The 27,997-nt window shown below is 42.0% G+C and overlaps 1 protein-coding gene and 1 long non-coding RNA gene across 5 annotated transcripts in view; one reads left to right on the plus strand and one right to left on the minus strand.

The window, feature by feature from the left end:
* Window positions 1–801: 801 nt before the first annotated feature.
* On the minus strand, window positions 802–19,178 carry LOC114896617. The gene is made up of 3 exons (XR_003793840.1): window positions 18,417–19,178; window positions 16,994–17,143; window positions 802–3,251 (listed from the first exon to the last, which is right to left on the minus strand). It is a non-coding gene; the product is annotated as an uncharacterized LOC114896617 (long non-coding RNA).
* DPP4 (dipeptidyl peptidase 4) overlaps window positions 17,138–27,997 on the plus strand; it is a 77,798-nt gene continuing 66,938 nt past the window's right edge. For all 4 annotated transcript variants that reach the window (XR_003793838.1, XR_003793839.1, XM_029224651.1 and 1 more), the window contains exons 1-2: window positions 17,138–17,940; window positions 18,472–18,559. Coding sequence is in view for 2 of the 4 variants with exons in the window: in XM_029224651.1 (XP_029080484.1) it covers window positions 17,935–17,940; window positions 18,472–18,559 (94 nt within the window). In the remaining 2 variants the exon portion in view is untranslated. The remainder of the gene's footprint in view (window positions 17,941–18,471; window positions 18,560–27,997) is intronic.

The raw sequence follows: 27,997 nt of genomic DNA on the forward strand, positions 1-27,997 counted from the left end.
AAAAATTGTCAAGGATCAGCAATATCATATGGTTCAAATCTAATCTTTCCATACCTATTTTCTAACCCCTTTTCATTATCGGAGGAATTAGCAATAGTCACCCAATCATTAAGTGAATGCTCAAAGAAAGTCATATCTATACAGCACGTAGCTCATTAACCACTTGCTAAAAGTAGTTCACTCATCCATAAGAGTCAACTACCCACAGGGAAAACTGGGTGGATCAGAGATCCAGAAATCCGATTCTGTGTGTGTTTGAGTTAAGTTTATGATTTTCACTAAAATAATAAAGACTAATTTGTTTTATAGTAAATTCTGTGTTTGACTGAAACTTCAAAGGGCAATTGCTAAACATAAACGATCTCTTACTAGTGATCTCTTACAGCGCCTTTCAAAACAAAAGAGAGGAGAAAGGTACTGGAAGCTGTCCACCAGCAATGCCTTCAATAGAGTAGTGCAGGGAGAAACAGAGGCTCTTCTTGGGAAAACATGGACTTTAATCAGAGAACCTGGTTTTTCCAGGTTGATTTATTTCACTCCCTTCAAAAGTGAGAATGCCTTGGCCACACCTCTCTCAAAGCAGCTATAAGGTCTGAAGAGGATAGCAGGACCTCAGGGGTAGAGCAGCAGGCACACTGCATCCTTGAAACTCTGAGATCCCGGAAGGAGATTCCACCTGCAGGGTAGAGGTCTCTGCAGGGCTGAGGGTTGATATATTTTGCCACCATGCGTGGTATACCAGGTGTTGCACAAAATTATTGGACAGAAAGAAACTCTTGACAATTATATCAAATTCTTGTCAAATATAATTTTATGAATTACATTTATATGAAATTCTACACATGTTTAGCAACACAAGTAACTTGAATTTCTGGATTTGGCTTATCAGTAAGTCCCTTCTTAGTTCCTGAAATCTCTGAGAAAGAAAAAGAAAGGTTATAAATACAAATTAGAAGACATGGTCCCTGCCCATAAAGTGTGTCCATTCTTCTTGGGCAGAAAAGATGAACTGTACTCAAAAGGATTAGAGAATACATCTTCTCATACAATTCCCTTCCTCCCTTAGGGCATTAATTATTACAATACACTTATGGCACCTCCCTTCTCAAGAGCCCAAACACTGGCTGTGGAACAAACTTGAAAAACACACTTCTCACAATCCCCTTTTAGCCAGTGAGCCCACCTGGGAAACCAATTCAGTGTCTTCATTCTAATCATAACCTCCTCTGATCTACCTTACTCAACCTTCCTCATGCTGAGGCAATACCTCAGAAACCTTAGCTGGAAAATTAAGAAAATAATGCTAGTCAACAACAATACTAATGATAAACACACCCCCATTTGTGGAGCCTACCACTTGCCCTTTTGTAAGTGTGTTACTCATTTTCGATACCTCTTTAATCATCCTTACAATACAGCTTGCAAAGTGCTGCTCAAAAGAAGACAAAGAGGGGCTTCCCTGGTGGTCCTGTGGTTAAGACTCTGCGCTCCCAATGTAGGGGGTGCGGGTTCCATCCCTGGTCCGGAAACTAAGATCCCACATGCCACGTGGTAAGGCCAAAACAAAAGAAATTAAAAAAAAAAAAAGACAAAGAGGCATATCCTGAGTAAGCCCTTGCCCATTCTCTCACTATCCCAACTTGTCTCTCATATAATAACTACCAAATGAGCCGGAGATAAGACATGAAAATTGTTGGGGGTTTTTGGTGGCATGACCATGAAAGTCTGACCTGCTCCCCACCCCTATTCCACCCAAAGTTTTCAAAGTTTCATTGCAGAGAAATTCTGCAATGCATGTAAAAAATCAATTGGAATCTTAAAGTGCTCATTTAGGGGGAAAAGTGCAAAATACACCTACTACCCAGGAAATACCATCATTACTTATCACCTCCCTTCCTTCTGGGTGGGGTCACAAAGAACTCTAGGATATTCTTTTATAATGTTTTGCAGAAGCTCAGGCTGCCGTTCGCCTGGCAAAGTTGTTCCTTTCCCCCTGTCTCAGCCTCTCAAGGTCAGTCTAGGCCTGTTGCACAGTCCTCTCCTCCGCAAGGCCTGGGAACATCTGCTCAGCAGCTTTCAAATTGGAGCTCTCAGTCATGCATGGCCCCTCAGGGCACTGGAATGCTGACGCCAGCTTTCTTCTCTCCAAATTTGATTGCAACTATTTTTAGCATTGCAGATCATATTTTTCAACATTTAAATCCTTTTTATGTTTCTGCTTATTCTTTCCTATTTCTCCATGTCGTGTAATATTCCTTTGAGTTATCTTTTTCCAAGGAATTCAAAGAACTCAGTGATTCAGCCCTCCACCCACACACCCACACAAGGTAGGAGGTTCTCCCCGCCTGCTTCCCTTAGATACAAAATTGTTTGGCTCCAGTGTAGCTCTGTTTTTCCAGCTGTCAAGCAGCAGCTGACCAGATTTTTTTCTACACGCTGAAAATTGACATGCAGCAAAGTGTGCTATGGCGTGGCAGGGTGGATGCAAGGTCTCAAAAAGGCACAAAGGAGAAGTGGAATCTTGGAACTCTGAGTGGCAGTGAACCTACGCACAGAGACAAGCTTACTGATTTTCTTGTGTACGAGGTACCAGGCTAGCTGTTGGGAATACACAGTGAAACCCAGTCCCCGGCCCTTCAGAAGGAAGAGACACAAATGAATTAGTATTTACTTATTCAGTGAGTCTGTAAACACTTTGTGAGCAGCTATTACATGCCAGACTTTATTCTTAGCCCTGGAATTACCTCAGTAAACAACATAGACAAAATCCTCAGAGATTATTGGATACAAAAATCCAGAGTGGATAATCATAGGGACTCTGGAGTCAGACCTCTTGGGTTCAAATGCTGGCTGTGTGATACTGAGAGAAATATTTACTTCTCTGTGCTTCCATGTCCTCATCTGCAAAGTGAGGATGATAACTGCACTTACTGCATAGGATTATCATGAGATTAAATGAGCTAATACAAGTAAAGTACTTAAAAGAACATCCAGCACTTAACATAGGGTCCATAAATCTTAGCTATTATTACATTAGATAATTACATTATAGAGTGACAAGGGTTTTGTTAAAAAGAAGTGAGACACAAGCCTCTCTAGGAGCACAGAGGCAAAGCAACTCACTTGGACAGGTGGTAGACAAGGCTTCTTAGAAGAAATGACACTGGAGTCTGGAAGGTTGATTGGAATTTAGCCAGATGAAAAACACGGGGAATGGAATACCAGGCAGAGGGAGTATTGTGTTTGAAGATCTGGAAGCAAAGGAGAGAAGGGCAATGCTTAGAAATGCAAGTCTCTTGGTGTAGGTGGGAGGTTGGGAAGGTGAGGCAAGAAGGAAGGTGAAGCAGAGACCAGCTCACAATAAGGAATTTGTACTTTATCCTGCAGCAGGAGGAACCACTAATTTGAAACAAGAAAGTAATAGAGGCTGCACTGGAGTGAAATTACAAGACAAGAGGCCGTTCAGAGGATGCTGGTAGGGTGGTCTGAACCAGAAGAGAGGAAAGCCTAAAAAAAGGTGGAGTGAGCTTAGAGGGATGTGGACAAATAAAACAGATGCTAAAGAGGTCGCTGTGTGGGATAAGGAGTGAGTAGACATCAAGGAGGACCCCTAGGTTTCTGACTTGGGCAACGTGGTGTCGATACCTCTCACTGAAATGGGGCATGAGGGAAAGGATGGAACTTTGTGGAGGGGGTCAGGGATGAGCTGGGGTAGCGCCAGCAATAATTAATAATTAACTTACTCTTGGCTAATTTACATTTGATAGGCCTCTGAGTCATCCAGGCGATGACTTCCAGGTGGCTCAGAATCCAGCATAGAGATCCCAACTGAAGAGATACACCAGCATGTAGATAAATCTGAAAGCCTCAGGGAGTAGCCAAGATTACTCAGTTATTATCTCATTAAATCTCCACAACTCTGTGAAGTAGCTTTAAAGAAAAAAGACCCAGGGCATATAGTAATTGGATGACAGATCCAGGCTTGTCAGACTTTAAAATATTTGCTCATTTCTCTTCTCCACGCTGCCTTCCAGGTCATATGTTGATTGGCTGGAAGAAGCTGGTGTTTCTGTGTTTATAGCTTTGGTACTTTGCTGAGTTCACCCAAGTCCAACACTGTTGTAGTTTCTGGAAATACAAATATTAATAACACATGTCTGCCACAGTCAAAGCAGCGTAAGAGAGACAGAAAGTCGAGAGATCATTTCAATGTAATATGGTGTCGACGAAAAAACATTAGTTAGTTGATCTAAGAAAGAAATAGAGAATTTTACTCGAGCTAAATTGAGGATTATAAACCAGGAACAGCCTCTCAGAAAGCTCCGAGAACTGTTCCTCCCATTAGAGGTCAAAGCACAGTTGTATTGCTTTTAGAGATAGAGGGCTGTACATTAAATGTCGATAGTTTGCACAATCCAGATATGCAAGTACAAAGTGAGTAGTGGGTCATGGGTCATCATGGTCCCTTACAAGATTAAGAAGGTTATCTCCTAGGGAGTTATCTTACTGATGTTAGAAAATTGTTGCTCTTTATGGTTGAGCAGGTATTTTCTGGGGATGGGGAACTGTGGTTGATGCATATGCAGGTATACAATGCACACTAGAGGGGAGAGAAGTGGCCAAAGGACCGAGAAAACTATTATGCTTAAATTTTCCTTAACTTGCCTTAGAATGTGAATTTTTATTTCATCCATGGTAAGAGGAATGACAGAGGTATGCGCCAGGTGTATTTGGCAAAACTTTTAAGAATCAAGTAAAGGCTTCTGGCCTCAAAAGTCCTGATAAAATGCATATAGCTATCCTGTCAACCTCCGGTCAAACAACCTCCGGTCTGTTTACAGAATAGGTGGAATTTGAGAGAGGAAAAAGAGGTGGGGAGGCGGGGACTTCACCTCTGGGGACTGGTTTGAAAGAGATATTCCTGAAGGGGATACCGTGACACAGAAGAGACAGACAGTGGAAAAGAAGAGACAGCAAGACCTGGGAGGGAAACAGAAAGAAGGGTACTTACAGGAAGGAGCCAAGAGGACTGACTACCAAACTCCAAACATCAGATCCATAGCCCAGCGCATTCACGTGGCCCCTGGGAGGCCTAATCTCCCCCGCCTCCCCACCAGAATGCTTTTTGAGGGCCAGTAAAGCTTAATCATCTCTGACATTTGGGCTTAGTTTTGGTAGCAAGCTTGGATGGATTCGCAATGATCAACTTGTTTGTAAACACTGTGATCCCCCTATTGGACCTGACTGTGATGTTCTCAGTACACTGCCTGGCAAAGTAACATCTCAAGAAGTATGAACCTTGATTGAATTAAAGCTAAATGTAAATAATTACTTACACTCAAAATAATTTAAAAAAAATCTGTAGTAGAATAGTTTAGCATCCAATTAATGAAATAAAATTACAAAAAATAAGTCTAAAAGATCTGAACAAGTTTAGCAAATCTTTGATTTAGTTGACATTTTTAGAACAATATATTTGCTAACTAGAAAATACCCAATTTCTTTGAAGTTCCTATTATATATTCACTAAAATAGACCACATGCTTGGCCATAAAATAAGTCTTAAAAACTGTTTTCTGATCATAACGAAATTAAATTAGAAGTCAACAACAATATGAAAAAACTAAGTAATGAAATAAAAATCTAAAATATATATTGTATTTTACATAATAGAATTGGCATATTGAAATTTTTTGGTCTTCCATTAGTAGAAGCCAGACTCATAAGTTACCCATTGAGGAGACTTTGATAAAGTTTTCTTCTTAATATTCATGGCCATCACCTAGTTTCTATCTAAAAGACTTTGGGTGGTCTTTGCATTGTTATTCAGAACAACATGACCTGATTTCAAATCAATCTTCTAAACAAATTCACAATTCATCTTTCTGTTACTGCTGAAATCTTTTTTAGTTTATCTGGCAACATATGAATGCTAATATACTGATGGATGTGACAGAAAGTCTTAACTCTAAAGAGAAAACATTTGTAATAAAATCTTCAGGAAATAGTCACTTGAACACTGAGTCTTTTTCTGGACTGTATCAAAATCCAAGTTAACATGTAACTATTCAAGAAACTCTAAGACTCCTATTGAGTGACTTATCTAATTCTTTTGGCACCTGCCTGCAGTTCCAGACATCTTTGAATGTTATCACTGCTGTAGCCAAATGGCCAAAAAAAAAACCTTGAATTATTTAAATAGTTTGCTGATAAAGGACAAGATAAAGAATGTTATAACAGCCTTTGGGGTGGTTGAAGAAAACAGAGACCAATGGATGAGCCATTCATGCTACTCAAACACTGGAATGGAGAAGTGGTTATTATCTATGGTGTCTTTTTAAGCATGTAAGGTCTTCCATGGCTGCAATCTTCATTCCATATTATGGAAATAAACAAAGATTATCCAAATGAGAACAAGCAAAGGCTACTTTTTCAGAGCTTAATATAGCAAGGGAGTCAGCCACCATAGCTTGACATTTGGACTCAAAGGCTGGCAGGGGAGTGGAAATGCTTTACAGTGAAAAGAAGTGGGGCTTCCAGTATGCTCAAATTGGAGATTATTGGTATGGGAAAACAGGAGGCAGGCTAACTAGAAGTGGAGCATCTTATAAGATTGAATTAAGGAACATATTCATCTTTTTCTGAGTGGTTCTGTGTTGGAAGAAAGGGCAAAAACAGCAAAGCTGGCAATCATTGACCAAGTCCTGACCACTTTGGGCAGATTGTTGTAGAGGTTGTGAGTGAGAATCCAACTGTCTGGCCATTGTCTCTTTGCATGTCCAGTCTCTCAGCATTAAGATTACAGAGGTTAGCTTTCCCAGAGTGAACTCAGTATTTCTATCCTATGCTGGAACCAGTGCTCTAAAAGAGTAGTTATGGACTACAGGCCCTTTGGTGGGGCTAATGGCAGACTCTGGGAGGGTTCACACCAAGGAGTACTTCCCAGAACTTCTGCTGCCAGTGCCCTTGTCCCTGCAGTGAGCCACAGCTGTCCCCCGCCTCTGCAGGTGACCCTCCATCACTAGCACAAGTTCCATATGCATTAAATTGAAAATACCTTCTTTCAGAAGCAAGAAAAACTACAATCCTGCAGCCTGTGGCAAAAAAACCATGTTCACAGAAAGATAGACAAGATGAAAAGGCAAAGGGCTATGTACCAGATGAAGAAACAAGATAAAACCCCAGAAAAACAACTAAATGAAGTGGAGATAGGCAACCTTCCAGAAAAAGAATTCAGAATAATGATAGTGAAGATGATCCAGGACCTCGGAAAAAGAAGGAGGCAAAGATCGAGAACATGCAAGAAATATTTAACAAAGACTTAAAAGAATTAAAGAACAAACAAACAGAGATGAACAATACAATAACTGAAATGAAAAATACACTAGAAGGAATCAGTAGCAGAATAACTGAGGCAGAAGAATGGATAAGTGGCCTGGAAGACAGACTGGAATTCACTGCTGTGGAACAGAATAAAGAAAAAAGAATGAAAAGAAATGAAGACAGCCTAAGAGACTTATGGGACAACATTAAATGCAACAATATACACATTTTATGGATCCCAGAAGGAGAGGAGGGAGAGAAAACAACCCAGAAAATATTTGAAGAGATTATAGTCGAAAACTCCCCTAACATGGGAAAGGAAATAGCCACCGAAGTCCAGGAAGCACAGAGAGTCACATACAGGATAAACACAAGGAGAAACATGCCAAGACACACAGTAATCAAATTGGCAAAAATTAAAGACAAAGAAAAAGTATTGAAAGCAGCAAGGGAAAAACGACAAATAACATACAAGGGAAATCCCATAAGGTTAACAGCTGATTTTGATTTCTCAGCAGAAACTCTACAAGTCAGAAGGGAGTGGCATGATATACTTAAAGTGATGAAAGGGAAAAACCTACAACCAAGATTACTCTACCCAGCAAGGATCTCATTCAGATTTGATGGAGAAATCAAAAGCTTTACAGACAAGCAAAAGCTAAGAGAATTCAACACCATCAAACCAGCTCTACAACACATGCTGAAGGAACTTCTCTAAATGGGAAACACAAGAGAAGAAAAGGACCTACAAAAACAAACCCAAAACAATTAAGAAAATGGTAATGGGAGCATACATATAGATAATTACCTTAAACGTGAATGGATTAAATGCTCCAACCGAAAGACACAGGCTTACTGAATGGATACAAAAACAAGACCCACATATATGCTGTCTACAAGAGACCAACTTCAGATCTAGGGACACATATATACTGAAAGTGAGGGGTTGGAAAAGGATATTCCATGCAAATGGCAATCAAAAGAAAACTGGAGTGGCAATACTCATATCAGATAAAATAGACTTTAAAATAAAAAATGTTACAAAAGACAAGGAAGGACACTACATAATGATCGAGGGATCAATCCAAGAAGTAGATATAACAATTATAAATATGTATGCACCCAACATAGGAGCACCTCAATACATAAGGCAACTGCTAACAGCTATAAAAGAGGTATCAACAGTAACACAGTAATACTGGGGGACTTTAACACCTCACTTACACCAATGGACAGATCATCCAAACAGAACATTAATAAGGAAACACAAGCTTTCAATGACACAATAGACCAGAGAGATTTAACTGATATTTATAGGACATTCTATCCAAAACAGCAGATTACACTTTATTCTCAAATGAGCACAGAACATTCTCCAGGATAGATCACATCTTGGGTCACAAATCAAGCCTCAGTAAATTTAAGAAAATTGAAATCATATCAAGCATCTTTTCTGACCACAGCATTATGAGATTAGAAGTCAATTGCAGAGAAAAAAACGTAAAAACACAAACACATGGTGGCTAAAAAATACGTTACTAAATAACCAAGATATCACTGAAGAAATCAAAGAGGAAATCAAAAAATACCTAGAGACAAATGACAATGAGAACACGACGATCTAAAACCTATGGGATGCAGCAAAAGCAGTTCTAAGATGGAAGTTTATAGCAATAAAATCCTACCTTAAGAAACAACAAAAATCTCAAATAAACAATCTAACCTTATACCTAAAAGAACCAGAGAAAGAAGAACAAACAAAACCCAAAGTTAGCAGAAGGAAAGAAATCATAAAGATCAGAGCAGAAATAAATGACATAGAAACAAAGAAAACAATAGCAAAGATCAAAAAAACTAAAAGCTGGTTCTTTGAGAAGATAAACAAAATTGATAAACCGTTAGCCAGACTCATCAAGAAAAAGAGGGAGAGGACTCAAATCAATAAAATTAGAAATGAAAAAGGAGAAGTTACAACAGACACCGCAGAAATACAAAGCATCCTAAGAGAATACTACAAGCAAGTCTATGCCAACAAAATGGACAACCTGGAAGAAATGGACAAATTCTTAGAAAGCTATAACCTTCCAAGACTGAACCAGGAAGAAATAGAAAATATGCACAGACCAATCACAAGTAATGAAATTGAAACTGTGATTAAATTTCTTCCAACAACCAAAAGTCCAGGACCAGATGGCTTCACAGGTGAATTCTATCAAACATTTAGAGAAGAGCTAACACCCATCCTTCTCAAACTCTTCCAAAAAATTGTAGAGGAAGGAACACTCCCAAACTCATGCTATGAGACCACCATCATCCTGATACCAAAACCAGACAGAGATACTACAGAAAAAGAAAATTACAGACCAATATCACTCATGAATATAGATGCAAAAATCCTCAACAGGAAACCGAATCCAACAACACATTAAAAGTATCATACACCATCATCAAGTGGGATTTATCCCAGGGAAGCAACCATTCTTCAATATAGGCAAATCAATCAATGCGATACACCATATTAACAAATTGAAGAAGAAAAACCATATGATCATCTCAGGAGATGCAGAAAAATCTTTTGACAAAATTCAACACCAATTTATGATAAAAACTCTCCAGAAAGTGGGCATAGAGGGAACCTAACTTAACATCATAAAGGGCGTATACGAAAAACCCACAGAAAACATCATTCTCAATGGTGAAAAATGGAAAGCATTTCCTCTAAGATCAGGAACAAGACAAGGATGTCCACTCTCACCACTATTATTCAACATAACTTTGGATGTCCTAGCCATGGCATCCAGAGAAGAAAAAGAAATAAAAGGAATACAAATTGGAAAGGAAGCAGTAAAACTGTCACTGTTTGCAGATGACATGATACTATACATAGAGAGTCCTAAAGATGCCACCAGAAAACTACTAGAGATAATCAATGAATTTGGCAAAGTTGCAGGATACAAAATTAATGCACAGAAATCTCTTGCATTCCTATACACTAATGATGAAAAATCTGAAAGAGAAATTAAGGAAACTCTCGTTTACCATTGCAACAAAAAGAATAAAATACCTAGGAATAAACCTAGCTAGGGAGACAAAAGACCTGTATGCAGAAAACTATAAGACACTGATGAAAGAAATTAAAGGTAAAACAGATGGAGAGATATACCATGTTCTTAGATTGGAAGAATCAATGTTGTGAAAATGACTATACTACCGAAAGCAATCCACAGATTCAATGCAATCCCTATCAAATTACCAATGGCATTTTTTACAGAACTAGAACAAACAATATTAAAATTTGTATGGAGACACAAAAGATCCCAAATAGCCAAAGCAGTCTTGAGGGAAAAAAACGGAGCTGGAGGAATCAGACTCCCTGACTTCAGACTATACTGCAAAGCAACAGTAATCAAGACAATACGGTACTGACACAGAAACAGAAATATACATCAATGGAACAGGATAGAAAGCCCAGAGATAAACCCATGCAACTATCGTCAACTAATCTATGACAAAGGAGGCAGAGATATACAATGGAGAAAAGACAGTCTCTTCAATAAGTGGTGCTGGGAGAACTGGACAGCTACATGTAAATGAATGAAAGTAGAACACTCCTTAACACCATATACAAAAATAAACTGAAAATGGATTAGAGACCTAAATGTAAGACCAGACACTATAAAACTTAGAGGAAAAGATAGGAAGAACACTCTTTGACATAAATCACAGCAAGATCTTTTTTGATCCACCTCCTAGAATAATGGGAAAAAAACCAAAAATAAACAAATGGGACCTAATGAAACGTAAAAGATTTTGCACAGCAAAGAAAACCATAAACAAGACCAAAAGACAACCCTCAGAATGGGAGAAAATATTTACAAATGAATCAATGGACAAAGGATTAATCTCCAAAATATATGAACAGCTCATGCAGCTCAATATTAAGAAAACAACAACCTAATCAAAAACTGGGCAGAAGATCTAAAAAGACATTTCTCCAAAGAATATATGCAGATGACCAAGAAGCACATGAAAGCTGCTAAACATCACTAATTATTAGAGAAATGCAAATCAAAACTACAATGAGGTAACACCTCACACCAGTTAGAATGGGCATCATCAGAAAATCTACAAACAACAAATGCTGGAGAAGGTGTGGAGAAAAGGGAACCCTCTTGCACTGTTGGTGGGAATGTAAATTGCTACAGCCACTCTGGAGAACAGTATGGAGGTTCCTTTAAAAACTAAAAATAGAATTACCATATGACCCAGCAATACCACTACTGGGCATATATCCAGAGAAAACCATAATTCAAAAAGACACATACACCAATGTTCACTGCAGCACTATTTACAATAGCCAGAACATGCAAGCAACTTAAATGCCCATCGAGAGACGAATGGATAAGGAAGATGTGGTACCTATATACAGTGGAATATTACTCAGCCATAAAAAGGAATGAAATTGGGTCATTTGTAGAGATGTGGTTGGATCTAGAGACTGTCATACAGAGTGAAGTAAGTCAGAAAGAGAAAAACAAATATCGTATATTAACGTAAATATGTGGAACCTAGAAAAATGGTACAGATGAACTGGTTTGCAGGGCAGAAATTGAGACACAGATGCAGAAAACAAACGTATGGACACCAAGGGGGGAAAGTGGCGGGTGGTGGTGGTGGTGGTGGTGGTCGTGGTGGTGGTGGGATGAATTGGGAGGTTGGGATTGACATGTATACACGGATGCATATAAAATCTATGACTAATAAGAACCTTCTGTATAAAAAAAAATTCAAAAAAATAAAGTAAAAGAAAAGAGTAGTTATATTCTGCTGAGTAATTGCCACCTTCATGTTGGAACCAGTGCAACTATAGAGCCTGCACTCTCAATGAGGACAATATCTCCCCCTAGGGAGTGGTTCTTGGGGGCAAAAAAAATTATTTTTCTGATGTATAAAGCACAGATTTATATAGAACATATAATACATAAACAGACGTACAGTATATCTGTGGTATTCAAGTTGAATGTGGGTGTTGGTTAGGAAAAAAGTATCTAAATAGAAGTGAGGGTGGGGGAACGTAGAGAATAAGGAAATAAAGCATTTGAGAAACAAGCTGTAGAGCCTAGGGAAATGCTTCTACCTAAAACTGTGCTTTTCAGCCAGGGAGTTAAATAGCATTGGACCATCCCTCTTGGACTGCATTTAGCTTGTAATTTCTGCCTTTTCAAAGTTCTCCCTAGTTGGTTTAGTTTCTGTTTGAAATACTACAACTACTGTCCCTTCTCTTAAAGCATGAGGAATATCACCAGAATAAAGGTCTCTGTGTACACCCATAGCAAAGACTCCCATGTAGTATCACTAAAAAGATCCAATTCCCATGTAGCCCTTCTTTTCCATCCTATATCGCCTTTAAGAAGAGAAAATCAAGCCCCAGTAAACAGATGCTAATCCAAACAGTATACTATGAGAGTAGTCAAGTTTTATTCCACCACCTCATCAAGAAAAAGGAGAATCCTACATAAATAATTTTAAGCTGTATGTTTAATCTGCTAAAATTACATTACAAACTTTGGACTATTCTAGATAAAAAAGAAATGACTGTATACTTTAAAATGGTTAAGATGTTAATTTTTTAAAATAAATTTATTTATTTACTTTTGGCTGCATTGGATCTTCGTTGCTGTATGCAGGCTTTCTCTAGTTGTGGCGAGTGGGGGCTATTGCGGTGCGCACGCTTCTCATTTTGGTGGCCTCTCTTGTTGCCGAGTGCAGGCTCTAGGTGCGCGGGCTTCAGTAGTTGTGGCACACGGGCTCAGTAGTTGTGGTTTGCAGGTTCCAGAGCGCAGGCTCAGTAGTTGTCGTGCACGGGCTTAGTTGCTCCGAGACATGTGAGATCTTCCCGGACCAGGGCTCGAACCCGTGTCCCCTGCACTGGCAGGCGTATTCTTAACCACTGCGCCACCAGGGCAGTCCCAAGGTGGTAAATTTTATAGTATGTATATTTTACCACAATTTTAAAAAATGACAGCTTTATTTTTCACTCTAGTCCAATGCCAAGCATGAACCTTTTTTCCCCCTTATTATTGTTCTTAATAAAAGAGCATCCAACGAATCTGAAGGCCCTTCCACATATAACTTTCTGATTCTGTGATCTACCATTCAAAAGAGAATAGGTTGTTCCCCCCCCCATGGCAAATTAGATCTCTCAGTTTAGTTAGAGGTCCCTAGCCTTGTTCTACTGGTCCTTGCTCCTTCTCTCCTTAAATTAGAGTAACCACTGTACAGCCTCTCCACTACTCCACTACTCCAACCTCATACACATACACCACCACCATCACATCACCTCACATTTACAGCTTGGAAAACACTAAAAAGGAGATGTCATCGTAGCCACAGCCATTTTGTGAGAATCTGGCTCCAAGGATCTTAAACACATTTTCTCATAGAGTAGTACAATTATTTCTTAAGTCAGGAGCTAATATATGTAAATCAAGTAAATCATTGAAATTTTTAAAAACCCACAGAATAGCCAAAGGACACTAATCAAAGAAGAGCACAAAAGTCTCCTCTCTCTTTGGCTAATGTCTGTTCTAATAGGTAGCAAGAGAACTTTATTGGGTATTGAGTGTAAGAAGAACCCCTTACTTGGTATTACTGATCACTGGGGCAAGGAAAACACCCCAAACTACAGCTGGAAAACAGTTTTTAGAGATCTGTATGTAAACAAATACAAATCAACATGATTTAAATTCTTTTATGACAAGCTCCACACAGAGAAGCACCTGCCCAATTAATTTTGCAACATAAAGTTTATGATTCTCATCCTATTTCTAGTTCTTCCATTTCTCAGCTATCCAGCCTATGCTATTGCCTGCTTCTTATATCTAAAGTTCAGTCTGATTGTGTTCCTTTCTCTGGAAAAAATTTTAAGTGGCTCCCTAGTACATACTGAATACTGAATTTAAGACTGAAGGATATGTCCAAGACCAACCCTATTTCCTGGTGAAACTAAACTAATAGATTTTCCCTAAAGATCTCCAGCTTTGTCAGACTTCGTGTAGCTATTTCTTTGGTCTGAAATTTCTTCTTTCCATACGTCTAAATCCATAGAATTATCTGTCTATCATCTCTGTATCATGTGGTAGAAATTAATTTTGTTGTAAATAACACAAGCAGAATAATCTTGCAAACACTGGTTGGTAGGGAAAGCAGAAAATGGAATGGAAACAGACGGGGCTGTTTTTGAAGGTAATCTGAAAGAAGTGACTTTTGATCTGGACTCCAAAGGACGTGCTAAAAAAGTCATTTCCACACAGGTGGGCAGATTTCCCTGATTAGGTGGAGAGCAAGGAGGGCATTGAGCAAAAGAATAAATACCTTTGTACTTCCTTTACTTATCCTGCAGAGCTGAGGGCAAAGAGTAAGATCTGTTCAGCTTCGTCCCAACCCCCCAGCCCTACCATTCTCCCTCTCTCCTTTCTTTCCACACGCAGCAAGATCCCATTTTCCCCTCGCCTCCAGTTCCAGCAGACAAGAAGGAAAAGATCTTATGTTACTTTTTCTTCATTTGATTTAATTTTTGCATTTATTCCACCAACACTTATTGACTACTGATGTGTTCCAGGCATTTTACTAGGCACTAGAGAGAGAAGGATGGAAGAGAAAGATAAAAGAATAAATGGGGGCTTCCCTGGTGGCGCAGTGGTTGAGAGTCCGCCTGCCGATACAGGGGACACGGGTTCGTGCCCCGGTCTGGGAAGATCCCACATGCCGCGGAGCGGCTGGGCCCGTGAGCCATGGCTGCTGAGCCTGCGCGTCCGGAGCCTGTGCTCCGCAGCGGGAGAGGCCACAACAGTGAGAGGCCTGCATACCAAAAAAAAAAAAAAAAAAATTGGATAACCAACAAGGACCTACTGTATAGCGCAGGGAACTCTGCTCAATATTCTGTGACAACCTAAATGGGAAAGGAATTTGAAAAAGAATAGATACATGTTGTTAGCCAACTACACTTCAATATAAAATAAAAAGTTAAAAAAAAAAAATCCCACGAGCAGTGAACTTAGACTCCATGGTGCTTCTCCCATTGTTTGGTGTCTCTCCCTCAACACACACCTATAGCTTCATAAGAGTTCGCCACAGCCAGGCAACAGAGGAGGGAAGAGGCAGCCTTATGCAAAGTAAGCTGGCACCAGTCAAAAGTGTTGGCTGCTACCTTACAGCCCCTCTCAGGGATGCTCCAAAATCTAGTAGAAAGAGAAATCATCCTGACAGACAGAACTTGGAGTAGTACATCTGTTTTCCATTTTTCATGAAACAAGAGATGGCCTAATATAAGATTTACACTGACTCATAGGTGGCGGCTAATGTGTTGGCCAGCTGGTACCTTAGGGACTTGAAGAAAACAAGATTGAAAGACTAGTGACAAAGAGGTCGGGGCGGTGGGGGTTGGATTTAGGAAAGGATCTCTTGAAGTTGGCAGTTGTGTTTTGTGGAATACTTTCCAGAGAACAAGATGATCTGCCCCCATGGATGCCAGTCAACTTCCCCCAGCTTCCTGGGGGCTTGCGGAAAGTATAGTGTCAACGGTGTAGGTATGGAGGTCAAGCATGCACTCAACTGTACTGACTTGCCTCCTGCATTTTGCTGAGTTTAGAAACTGGTGAAAGCAGACACCAACACTGAGCCCCCAATATGGCACCATTCCCTGTTGTCCTTGTCGGACGGCCTCTCTTCCCAGCTCACATGCTACAATAACACTATTGACTCACCTCCCCAGCAACTGTAAGAGGGAGGAGGAAATGGATTTGAGAAATACTTGTGAAGGCAGAAGAGAGGAACTGATGGTCACGTGAATGTAGCAGGAGAGTGGAGAAGAGAAACTGAGATGACTCAAGCCTTTAGTTTTTGTAACTGGTGAATGGGGTCACTTTTTTTTTTTTGAGCTGTGTTTTTATTTTTATTCTATTATTTTTTTAACATCTTTATTGGAGTATAATTGCTTTACAATGGTGTGCTAGTTTCTGCTTTATAACAAAGTGAATCAGCTATACATATACATATATCCCCATATAATGAAGACAGAGATGATCAGAGAAGGGGTGAGGCTGATGGAAAGGAGAAAGAGCTCAGTTCCAGCCTCTGGAGCTCGGTGTGAATAAGGGTGTGTGTCATAAGCAACTAGTAGCCAGAGGGGAAAAGATCCCTGAGCTCAGAAGCAACATCTGGGTTGGAGATAAAGGATGGAAACTGGAATTTATTCATAATCATGTGTTAATGCTCCATAGGACTTTGCACTTTTAATCTTTTACCTCTAACTTTGGACAGAGAGGTTTTGCAGCTGAGTGAGCAAGCAGAAGAGGCCTTTTAGGGAGTAGGGGTACTTAATCCACAAGAGAGGAAGTAAGCATAGAGTTAGAACCTAACTGCAAAGGTTCACCTGTGTTTTTCAGACTGAAAGTGCCAAGTGCACAAATATCATCTATCTTGGTCCCCCTTCTCTATCACCAGCATCTAGATGAGACTCTGACACTTTGTATCCACTCAAATATTTGTGGAATGGGTGAAATAAATAGGAGGATGTGGGAATGAGTGAATGAAGAAAAAAAGGAATGAGTGAAGGAACCTACAGGGCATCCTGGAGGAAGGGAGGAAGAAACCACACCTGACCTTTTACCTTTTCCCAAAAATCCTCTTTGCAGGACTGAAAGATGAAAGGCCCTGTGGAGTAGTGGTTAAGAACATGGACTCTGAATTCAGGCTCCACGACTTCCTAGCTGCCTGGACTTGGCCAAGTGACTTAACCTCCTGTGCCTAGGCTTCCTCCCTGTAAAATAAACACATAAATGCTTAGAGCAGCTCCTGGGAAAAAGTTAAGTTCCACATAAGTGTTAGTGTTATTATTTTTGGCATCTTGATGAGAAGGTAAGCCTGCAAGACAAGCCAGAAATCCCCTGCGGAGAATGAATCCAGACACAGCCTCTAAGTGCCATCCACAAGTGATCAGCCACTTTTTCTCTCTCTTGGCCTTCCAGAAGATTTAAACACCCCAGAACTCCCCAACATACCATTCACTGGCAAAGGACTGAGGCCTGGGTTTTAGCTTCAGCTGCCAGCAGTGAGCTGTGTGTTTGCAAAACCCCGTGCCTTCTCTGGGCTAGGTCCCCTTGCCTGCCCACGCGAGGTTGCAGGAACTGAGAGCAGAGGTCCCTTTTAGTTAAGGCCGACCATGGTCTCCCGCCGGGCGGCAGCAGGTCTGCAGCCTCAGGGCTCGGCATCGGATGCCAGGCGCTGGCTAGACGCTGCTCGGGCGGTCACACCCCTCCTGCGCGCCCAGCAGACGCCCCGTGCCCGGCGCGCCCGTAGGGAGGTGCCTCTCGGGCGTCCCCCGGCCGGGACGCCACTGCCGGGGCCCGGCGCGCCTTCGCTCGCAGCCTGCCCGCGGCCCTTTATACCCAACCGGACCGGCGCTCACTAATGTTTAACTCGGGGTTGAAACTTGGGAGCGCCGAGTGACTGCGCGCCCGGAGCTGCGGAGCTGCACGCGCCTCAGGGAGGCTCGCCTGACTTCTGCCTGCACTCCCGCTCCGAAAGCTTAGCTCTGAGGAGACGCTGACCATGAAGGTGAGTGAGTAGCTGGCCTCCCCCCACCCACCCGCCCCAACAGCCCCAGGGGCGAGTTGTAGGTGCCTTTTCACCAAACTCTCCCCAGATTGCCCCCAAAGCTTCCGGGTCGAAACCAGGGGCTCTCATTAGGCGGAAGCTTCAGGGCCACGCTCTGACAGGTGAAGGGACGCCCCAGGGCTCTCGCCTGGCTCTCGGACCCGCGGGCTTTCTGCTAGAACCCAGGCACCGAGCCTTGGAGAACCTGGAGGGCCACCCGCAAATCGCACGCCTGAACCCTCACTTGGCTTCTGAGTTGTAGGCCTAGAGAAGCAAACAATTAAAGTGTTCAGAGGCCAAAAGTTCAAGGGAGACAGCTCTTGCAACCTCCGACTGGCACGCTCCAAACCCTCCCATCCCGCGGTGCCTCTCTCCCAGTGCGCGCCCGTCGGCAAACCCCGCTGCCTCGGGTGCAGCCCAGGCCCCGACCCTCTTACCCAGACTGGGGCCAAGCGGCTGGCTCTAACTGGACGTGATCTGCCCGGCTTGCAGACACCGTGGAAGGTGCTCCTGGGACTGCTGGGGATCGCTGCGCTCGTCACCGTCATCACCGTGCCTGTGGTTCTGCTGAACAAAGGCAGTAAGTTTAAAACATTTGAAAAAGATAAGACAGTTGGAGACCGGGATCAGGTTCTATTTTACCACACCAAGGAGACCTAGGGATTTTGCTGGGGACTGGGTGGGATCGGTGTGCCAGGTCGTCGCTGAGGCTTTGCTGGCGTGGTCGCCGCTAGATTCGCTTCGTTGGTCTCCAGTGTTTAGGCTACGAGAGCCTTGCACCTGCCACGTCTTGTGTATGGCAAATACATACTTCCTGAAAATAAAGGGAAGTTTTAAGATTTCTTTATGTTAAATTTGAATTTAGTACCTTTTGAATGTAAATTAAAAAAAAAAAACAACTTTCGTGGTTGTGATTTTCAAAGGAAAAAAGGCAGTGTTCAAAGATCCCAAACAGCAGTAAGGATGTCATAAGGGGAGGGAAAAAAATAAGAAAGCAAGTCCCCAAATACAGTTTTGAGAAAAGATAGTGCTTGGGGAGCCCAGGGAGTTTTCCTTCAGGGATGATGGAAATCCATCAGTTGGAGAGTTGGGATGCAGGAAAATAACTATTTGACCACTTATAGAAGTAAGTATTTCAGAGTTAAATCATAAAGCTGGTATCCATGGTAATATTCAGAGGAGGTGGGATCAATGATGTTTGGTGGATTCTTTCATTTAAATCCACCTTGGTTCCTTTTAGCTTGCCTCACTGTTCCAGTTTAGTCCTAACTCTTAATATAAAACATTCATATAATAAAATACACACTATTGGATGCAAACAAGTGAGAATAACTAGTTTGGATCTCCACTGGCCCTACTTTCCTTTTAAGAAGTAACTTTCATGTAAGTATTCACATTCTAGTCAACCAACTGAGATGTGTTCTCTGATGGTCTAGTCAACCAGGAAATGTGTAGACAGTGCTTATATACTGAGGGGTCTTATCTAGATTTCAGGTGACCATTCAGAATTAGTTTGTAGAACCATCAAAAATCATGTTTGGCCGGCAATTTCAGGGCCAGGGCAAAGGTGCCAAAAGTTAAATAACTGAGTGTGTTGACCTATTGATAATGATTTTCAGTTACTTAAGACAGCCATGGTTACCACCAGTTTAGACTATTAAATGGCAGGCATCTGTCCACTCTTTTGACTCTTTGTTGTGAATTGTTAAAATATAACTGCTTTCATAAAGTGGTACTTTGTATATTTAAACAACCACACACACAAAGCCTTCCTGTGGGAAAAGGACGGGTCACCCATACAATCAGTAAATATTCACATGACCTACATTATGTTTCAGGAACTGTGCTAGTTGCTGCAAATCCAAAGATTAAATTTTATAAATAAAGAGAGCCCCGACCTCAGGAAGTTTATAATCTAGTGGGAAACAGATACGCAAACAAATCAAAGTAACCTGGATAATCCATTCATCTCTAATATATTGCTGAGGCACCCAGGCATCCTTGGAAGAAAGGGTAAAAGTGTAATTATCAGAACTTCCCTTCGGAAAGTTGAAAGGAACACTAAACTTGGATAAATAAGCCACTTAAGATGGTAATGAAATTGGTTAGGGGCCTGGGTCATCTATCTGCCTTCCATGGGGTTTGGTTAAGTTAACTACAGGGATTTAGTTTGGCTGGGTGGGGCATACAGACTTGGGAGGGGTTATCTTACCATTTCCCTTAAACCATACTTAGTCTCTTCTCCAAATGAAATTTGAACAAAGATTTCAAGGACATTCTCTTGACAGGGACTTCCAGAGAGGTTCACATGTCTAGGTCTAACTATTATTATGATTCAGTGAGAAAATTTAGGGAGGCTTAAGCAAACTTTCTCAGGGGTTAAAAGGATCACTTCTGGGAAAGTGTGGGAAGACTTCTCACAAGAGATTTTTTTGTGTGTGGGGAGGCCTGAAAAGTTAGTATCAGTTCCTGGAGATAAGTTTTTCCAGAAAACGTGAATGAATTGTGAGTCATCATAGAGACACAAGATCACATCCTCTATCTGGGAACATAAGAGGACTCCTAGCAAGAGAGAAGTGTGGGCAGCAGGGCTTTAACCTGTAGATGATGGAGAACTCTAGCATGCCTGAACTGTGGGGCATGACAGTGGGAAGGTGGGCTGACATGGGGCAAGGCTGGAGAGGAAGCAAGGGAAGTATTCCAGGAGACTGATGGCACAGAGCAGAATTTGGAAGCTATAGAGCTACTCAGAAATGTGAATGATTAGACTTCCGTAATTGGAAACACAGGGAGTAAGGGGGTAGGGTGGCTAAGAACGCCTCTTGGAATACTGGGTGGAGATGTGGTTTCACTGTGTGCTTTATTTACTCTTACACAATAAGTTATTTCTCTTCTTGCATTTCTTAATAGGAATGTATGTATATTTGAGGAGAAAAGAGAAATTATCTTGCTTCAACTCCAGCCTTATCATAAGGAAAAAAGATAAAAGCTCAGGAATGCAGTATTTTTGCTAAATCAGCAATACCATTCCTGGGCTGTGCCACAATGAGGGACAGACTTTTTACAAAGGATCCAGAGTCATCACCCAAGAAGTGTCCTTCATATTGTCGATCTAGGTTTTCAAGTCAAACAAAACCAGAAAGGAAGAGAGGAAGGGAGGTGGGAGAGAGGAAATATAAATGGAAAGGAAAGGAAAGGGGGGGGGAAGAAGAGAAAGAAGGAAGGAGGAAAGGAAGAAAGATTTTGATAGAACAACAAAACAAAGTCCTAGATTGTGTGGAAAGCAAAGAAATAAAGAGCTAAGAAAAAAAGAGGAAGAAATGAGCAAACCCAGGTTCATCCCCTGAGAGGTTGGTTTAAAGGTTAAGTGTTTCCATATGAAAAGCTGACTTTAGCAGGACTCTGGACACACTCAGAGCAGAGAGAGAGAGACGGAGACAGAGAGAGATGGAGGTGTAAGCTTAATACTGTTAATGAATTGTTTTAGAATAAAAACTCCTCTAGGTCAGGAATTATGCATTTCACAAAGCAAAATTAAAAGTTCATCTCCTTCTGTATATATGATAAAGGATTGTATTTTGTTTTAAATCCCTCAAGTATCCTAGTAGAGAAGGATATTGCGTATTTGGACATTCAGTTTCTCAGAGAATCAGCAATAAAATGTATAAAAATAATTTACTCACATTGGAATTGTAGAAATCTTCTTGGCCTAGAGGCAATAAAACCTTCTCACTCAGCATTTGTGATCCCTTTAATTCCCTCTTTACATCGTATTATAGGCTGAGTTTTTTGTTTGTTTGTTTGTTTGTGGTTCGCGGGCCTCTCACCGCTGCGGCCTCTCCCGTTGCGGAGCACAGGCTCCGGACGCGCAGGCTCAGCGGCCATGGCTCACGGGCCCAGCCGCTCCGCGGCATGTGGGATTTTCCCGGACCAGGGCACGAACCCGTGTTCCCTGCATTGGCAGGCGGACTCTCAACCACTGCGCCACCAGGGAAGCCCTAGGCTGAGTTTTTAAAATAACTGTCAAATAGTTTCATTATTGAGTTTTGTCATTTGTCAAGAGAGTTTTCTTATTGGGTTTTGTTATGGGACAGAGACATATCTGTTCTTCTTGTGTTCTTTCCACTGCTGTAGCAGTAAATTTCCTCAAACCTTCTTTCAGCACATAGGAAATTTGACTGCTCAGCCATCCACCAGTAATAAAAGAAAACCCAAATGTGAAGGAGACAGGAATAATCAGAGAAAGAAAAGATAACATCTACGAAGTTTGCCTGAGGAAGTTCAGGATCGATTCCAGGTTTAAAAGCACAGAAATGAGCCTGAATGAAAGCTTTGTATATTTCAGAGGCCAGGTTCTAAACAGAGAGCCCTGTAAAAGCTCGAGTTGACTCCAGCTCACTCAGTTATCAAGCTTTGCCGAGTGCTCCTGAGGTCAGTGGGTTGGTCTTTTTCAGGCCAGCTATTTTGGCTTTTGGTGCCCCAGCTATAGCATATCCTTAAATTTCTCTATCTTAGACATCTTGCCTCTCATCTTAAAAGGGATCAGAGAGAAAAAGGGAAGACTCTTTGCCCAACTGATGCTTAGAGAAAAATGACATCAAGAGACTGGCTAGAGCTGGATCAGTGTACTTGAAATTTTAAGACTTAACAAAGTGCTGAGCCTAAGGAAGGTAACTGTAAGTACCTGCAGGACCCCCTTCCTTGTGGAAGAGAAGGCACAAAGATGTAATAATAACCAACACGGATTCACTGTGTGCCAGGTATTGGGCTGAGGGCTTTCAATACACTTCTCATTTGATCCTTATAACAACTCTTTGAGAGAGGTTATTATCTCTGCTTTTACAGAAGATTCACAGAAACCTTGAGAGGGTGCTTTAGTTATTTATTACTGCATAATGAATTGTTCTCAGACTTAAAACAACAAATATGTGTTATCTCACAGTCTCTATGGGTCAGGAATTTGTCAGAGGCTTAGCTGGCTGTTTCTGGCTGAAGGTCCCTCATGCTGCTTCAGTCGAGATATCATCTGAAGGCTTGACTAGGGCTGGGGGATCCCCTTCCAAGCTCTCTCACGTAGCTGTTAGCCAGAGGCCTCAGTTCCCTGTAAAGGATGGGTTTTTCCAGAGGGTGCCAGGGCAGCTGTCTTCCCTTAGAATGAAGGATATGAGAGAGCAACTGAATAGGGAGCCTCAGAGCTTTTTTTGACCTAGCCTCAGAGGTGATGTGCCATCACTTCTGCTGTATTCTATTGGTCACACAAAGCAACCCTGATACAAAGTGAGAGGGCATTACACAAGGGCATGAATATTGGGGTGGAGATCATTGGGGCCAACTTGCAGGCTGGCTACCAAAGTTAAGGAACTTGCTCGAAGTTCCACAGAGTTGGCGTTTCACGCTCAGGCACCGTGCCTCTAGAGCTGGTACTTTGTGATCAGGTATAAAGTTAATGTGGCCATATTAGCATAAATGTTACAACTTCCTATTTATATGACTATATTTAATTTCATGACTGCTAATCCCTGGGTGCCAGTGTTCTGGGGAAAAGTGCCTGCTGCTGCCTCTGTTCCTACACAGAGCTGTAGAGGAGCAACAACTTCCAGCCCAGAACTGACATCCCACTCTTTTGACTGGTCTTATTGTTTTCAGTGGCAGTAGTAGGTCCAGATTGAGCACTTGCACTGGATTACACTTGTTTTGTTTCCAGTGTATACTGTGTCATTTCATCTGATCCTCACAAAACAATCCACGTCAGAGGAGGTATTAATTTCCTGACTTGTTACCCTTAAGAAACTGAGGTATAAAAGTTTAGTGCTTTGTGAGGAAGTACTAGAACTTGGGAATTCAAATCTTGTAACTTCTAGCCTCCCCTGAGTCTGCTGGTTTCCATGAATAACTGTTTTAGAGAAATGCTTTGGTGGAAACTTTTGTAACTTAAAAGATTAATCGGGCTTCCCTGGTGGCGCAGTGGTTGAGAATCTGCCTGCTAATGCAGGGGACACGGGTTTGAGCCCTGGTCTGGAAGGATCCCACATGCCGCGGAGCCACTAGGCCTGTGAGCCACAACTACTGAGCCTGCGTGTCTGGAGCCTGTGCTCCTCAACAAGAGAGGCCGTGATAGTGAGAGGTCCGTGCACCGCGATGAAGAGTGGCCCCCGCTTGCCACAACTAGAGAAAGCCCTCGCACAGAAACGAAGACCCAACACAGCAAAAATAAATTAATTAATTAATAAACTCCTACCCCCAACATCTTATAAAAAAAAAAGGAACCTATTAAAAAAAAAAGATTAATCACTGCTTTATGGCTTGATGCTAACCCTTGCATTATTGTAAATCAATTATCTTGTAAATATTTTCACCTTTAGTCTTCACAGGTCCATTATGACTTCCCCAAAAGGGTGTGTCTCTCAGAGAGCAAACTGAAACCACAAAATTAGCACTTCTGTGTTAGCTGTTTTATTTTTGCAGTTTTGTATGGTACTTCAAAATTATAACTTCCTAGGAGATTTCTTCAAACTTAATGATAAACCATTTGCTTTCGTTAACTGTCCACATTAATGAGCACATTTCTTCATTATTTGGTCCACTGGGGAAGCAAGTAGACCCATGAGCTTAGGTCACGTGTTTCAGCATCTAAGGCCCAGGAAGCCAAGGTAATTTAAGGCAGAGCCAAAGCCAGCAGGGACTTTGTTCCCAGCAACCTGAGGGCCAAGGTGGCTTAGGACGTGCAACAGAGAAAGAAGGGCAAGGGGGGTGAATATTAAGTGGGTAACACCACCCACCCCTTCCCTGACTTAACTGTGGGTCCCGCCAAACTGGCTGGGTGGCCCCTGCATCCTTAACACCATCTCTGTGGGGCTGGGACACCATCTTCTTATTTTCCTCAGTTGTTTTAAAGCCAGACCTGCTCAGGTCCATGAATATCATGGATGGCTCCCATTTCCCTATTATTTTCCTTTATTCCTTTATTCCAGGCAGGAAACTCTTGTTGTATGAGATTTAAAGCCTTTGAAGGGCTAAGGCCAGAGGCGATATTTGTGAACTCTCCTGTGTGTACTGAATGCTTACTGCATGGCAGCTGTTGTTGCAGGTACAAGGGATGAGGCTCTAAACAGTAGAGGCAAAGAGCCTGCTCCCATGGGCCTTTACAGTCATGGGGCGGGCAGATAGTAGGCAAGCTGAGTACTGTCTGAGTACTTTCAGACAGTGATACAGGCTAGGACAAAAATAAAGTGTGGTCAAGAGGATGGAGGGACACAAGAAGGAGTTTCTCTGTTTCAAGCATGAGTGTGGCATGATCTTGTTTCTCTTTCTAAAATGCCTCTGACTCTGGTATAGATAATGGTGGAGGGTGGGAAGTGGATTATCCAGGTGAGAGATGATGCCAGCTTGGACAGGGTGTTAGCACGGGAAGGAGCAGAGATAAGGATGACTCCTTGAACAGTCGGCTGGCTAGCCCAAGTGGAGACCTTTTTCTTGCCCTCATGGCTCTATCCTTCCCAGAAGAGCTAATCTGCAGTGGTCCCTCCAGTTCCCTCATCCTACTGGATACACTTCCTCTTTCCAAGGCAGGTCTTGGGGAGGGCCTTCTACATCATGCACCCAGCATGTCAGCAGAAGGTAATTCTCTAATTCAGCAAATATTTATTGAATATTTTCTACGTTAGGCACTTTGTTGGTCCCTGGAAATATAAAAATAATACACATGGCCCTTGCCCTCAAATAATTCTTAATCTTAAAGGAAACATAAACATGAACTATAATAAAAAGAGCTAAGTGTCCTAGTAAATGATCAAAGTGCTGTGGAAGCTCTAAAGAGAACATGATAAATGCTGCCCAGGGAAGTTCATATATGGAAACCAACCAAGCTTAAAGGGTTAATAATTAATGGGCCTGAATACAACCTTTCCGATCTTGGAGCCATCAGACTGGCTCCCAGGCATGCAGTTCACCTACATGTTTAGCCCTCAACAGTTTACAGCCCCGACCCCCGATTCTGTATGCAGTTTACGTCAGAGAGAATACTTTTGGCTGCACGTAACAGAATACCTGGCCCAAAGTTGTTTAAACTATAGACTCTTATTGTTAGCATCTTCTGTAATTGGAAGTGCAGAGGTAGGGCAGTTCTAGAGCTTGTTAACGCAGTGGTCCCACAGCTTCCTCAAGGGCCCAGAGTCTCTGCGTCTTTCAGCTCTGCTGGTCTCACACTGTTACTTTCGTTCTCAAGCTTGTCCTCTCAGGTCGAGCATGGCTGCTGCTGCAATGTGTCATTTGTCACACAGCCATTTCACAAGGCAGGGAGGATGCTGTTCCTCATTCATAGTCTGTTCTATCAGGGAGGAAAACTACTTCCACAAGTTCCCTGGCCCAAGGCAGACTTTCCCTCGTGTCTCCTTGGCCAGATTTGGGTCATTTGTCTATTCTAAACCCATCCCTGGCAAGGGGAAAGGATTACCAAGCTTGGACTAGATTAACCAAGACTCACCTTTCTGGGACCAGGAGGGAGCTCCTTCCTCAGCCCTTGGAAGGGGAAAGGGAATTACCTAAGTTGAACTGGAGATTCTAAAAGGAAGAAATGGGAGGTCTATGCAAGTGTGTCAGATATTTTATGATTGCTCATTTTTCATTACATTGGAAAAATTTAATTTACTAGCAAAAGAAAATAGATTTCAAGCCAGCTCTGATCTCCAAAGAATCCAATCATATAACTCTCTCTCTCTCCTCACTTTCCTTCCTAACCAAACGAGTTTATTGTAAAGCAGGGTGTTTTGACGCTGCCTTTTTGATCCTGAAGGCATTTTGAGCCCAGCACTTGCTTTCTGTTGTTATCCAAAATGATTGAGAATAGGGAAGAATTGAGTTTGCAACATTTAAGATACAAATCTGAGAAAATGGAGGGGGTCAGAAACATCTGAGGGAAACTACTCTCAATTTTCTCATATAAACTGTTGTATTTTATCCAATTCATAATGGGAAAATGTGGCGGAAACAGTTAACATAAAACAAAACAGTCAACGTAAAGAAGTTTAAAAATACATGGTAAAAGTTAGACCTGTAAAAATTGACCCAGGAAAGTAGCATTTGAAATAATCTACATGGTAATCATTTCATTAAGATGAAAATGGTTTGACTGGACTGAAAAGAAAATCCTGAACTCCAAAAAAATCAAGCAGCCCCTTCGTACTAGCTGGTGATCCCCATGCCCCAACCCCTACCCTGTGCTCCCCCGCTGCTCCCTCGCGTACTCATGTGTCTCCTCTCCCCAGGCCTCCAGCACCTCCCCACGGTCATTCTCAGCTTACAGCCAACCTTGCTTTCTATTTTAAGGAGAAAACTAAGGCTATTAGGAGAGAAGGTCCTCAATTCCCACCAGCCCCCTCTCAGCACCTGCCCAAGGCCAAACCCTTCTTTGTACACTGACCTCATCCTCTTTCACTTACTAAGAGATGTGGCTGCAGCTATTTCCTCTGCCCACTGCGCTGTCATTTCCCCCTCTCTATATAAATAAGCTGTAAATCTCTCACATCCTGAAAGAAAGGGAGGGAGGGAAGGAGGGAGGGAGGGAAGGAGGGAGAGAGGAAGATCCTCTCCGTACCCCACATCTCTGCCCACCTCCCAGTCCCTTGCCCTGCTCCCTTTACCAAAAAACTCCTGGAAGAGTTTTCTATTTTCTTTGTCTGCTGTTCCTCTCCCACTCCCTCTTAAACTCACTGGCATGAGGCTTATCCTCACCTGTCACTAAAATGTTTGGCTCTGCTCGCGTCAAAGTCCCTAACCTCTGTGTTGCTGAGTCCAGGGCTCAGTTCTCCCTCTGAGTCTCCCATTCCCTGTCAGTTGATCATGCTTCTTCTCCCCTCCTCTGTGTTTCCACTCTCTCCTAGATTTTTCCTTCTGCACCTCCACATGCTCCCTCCCATTCTCCGTAGGGGCTCCTCCTCCTGTCTGACTTCTATTTTTAACATCTTTATTGGAGTATAATTGCTTTACAATGGTGTGTTAGTTTCTGCTTTATAACAAAGTG

The sequence above is a fragment of the Monodon monoceros genome, unplaced genomic scaffold (genome assembly GCF_005190385.1).
Source record: "Monodon monoceros isolate NGI ecotype Baffin Bay Population unplaced genomic scaffold, NGI_Narwhal_1 Super_Scaffold_16, whole genome shotgun sequence".
Taxonomy (NCBI): Eukaryota; Metazoa; Chordata; class Mammalia; order Artiodactyla; family Monodontidae; genus Monodon; species Monodon monoceros.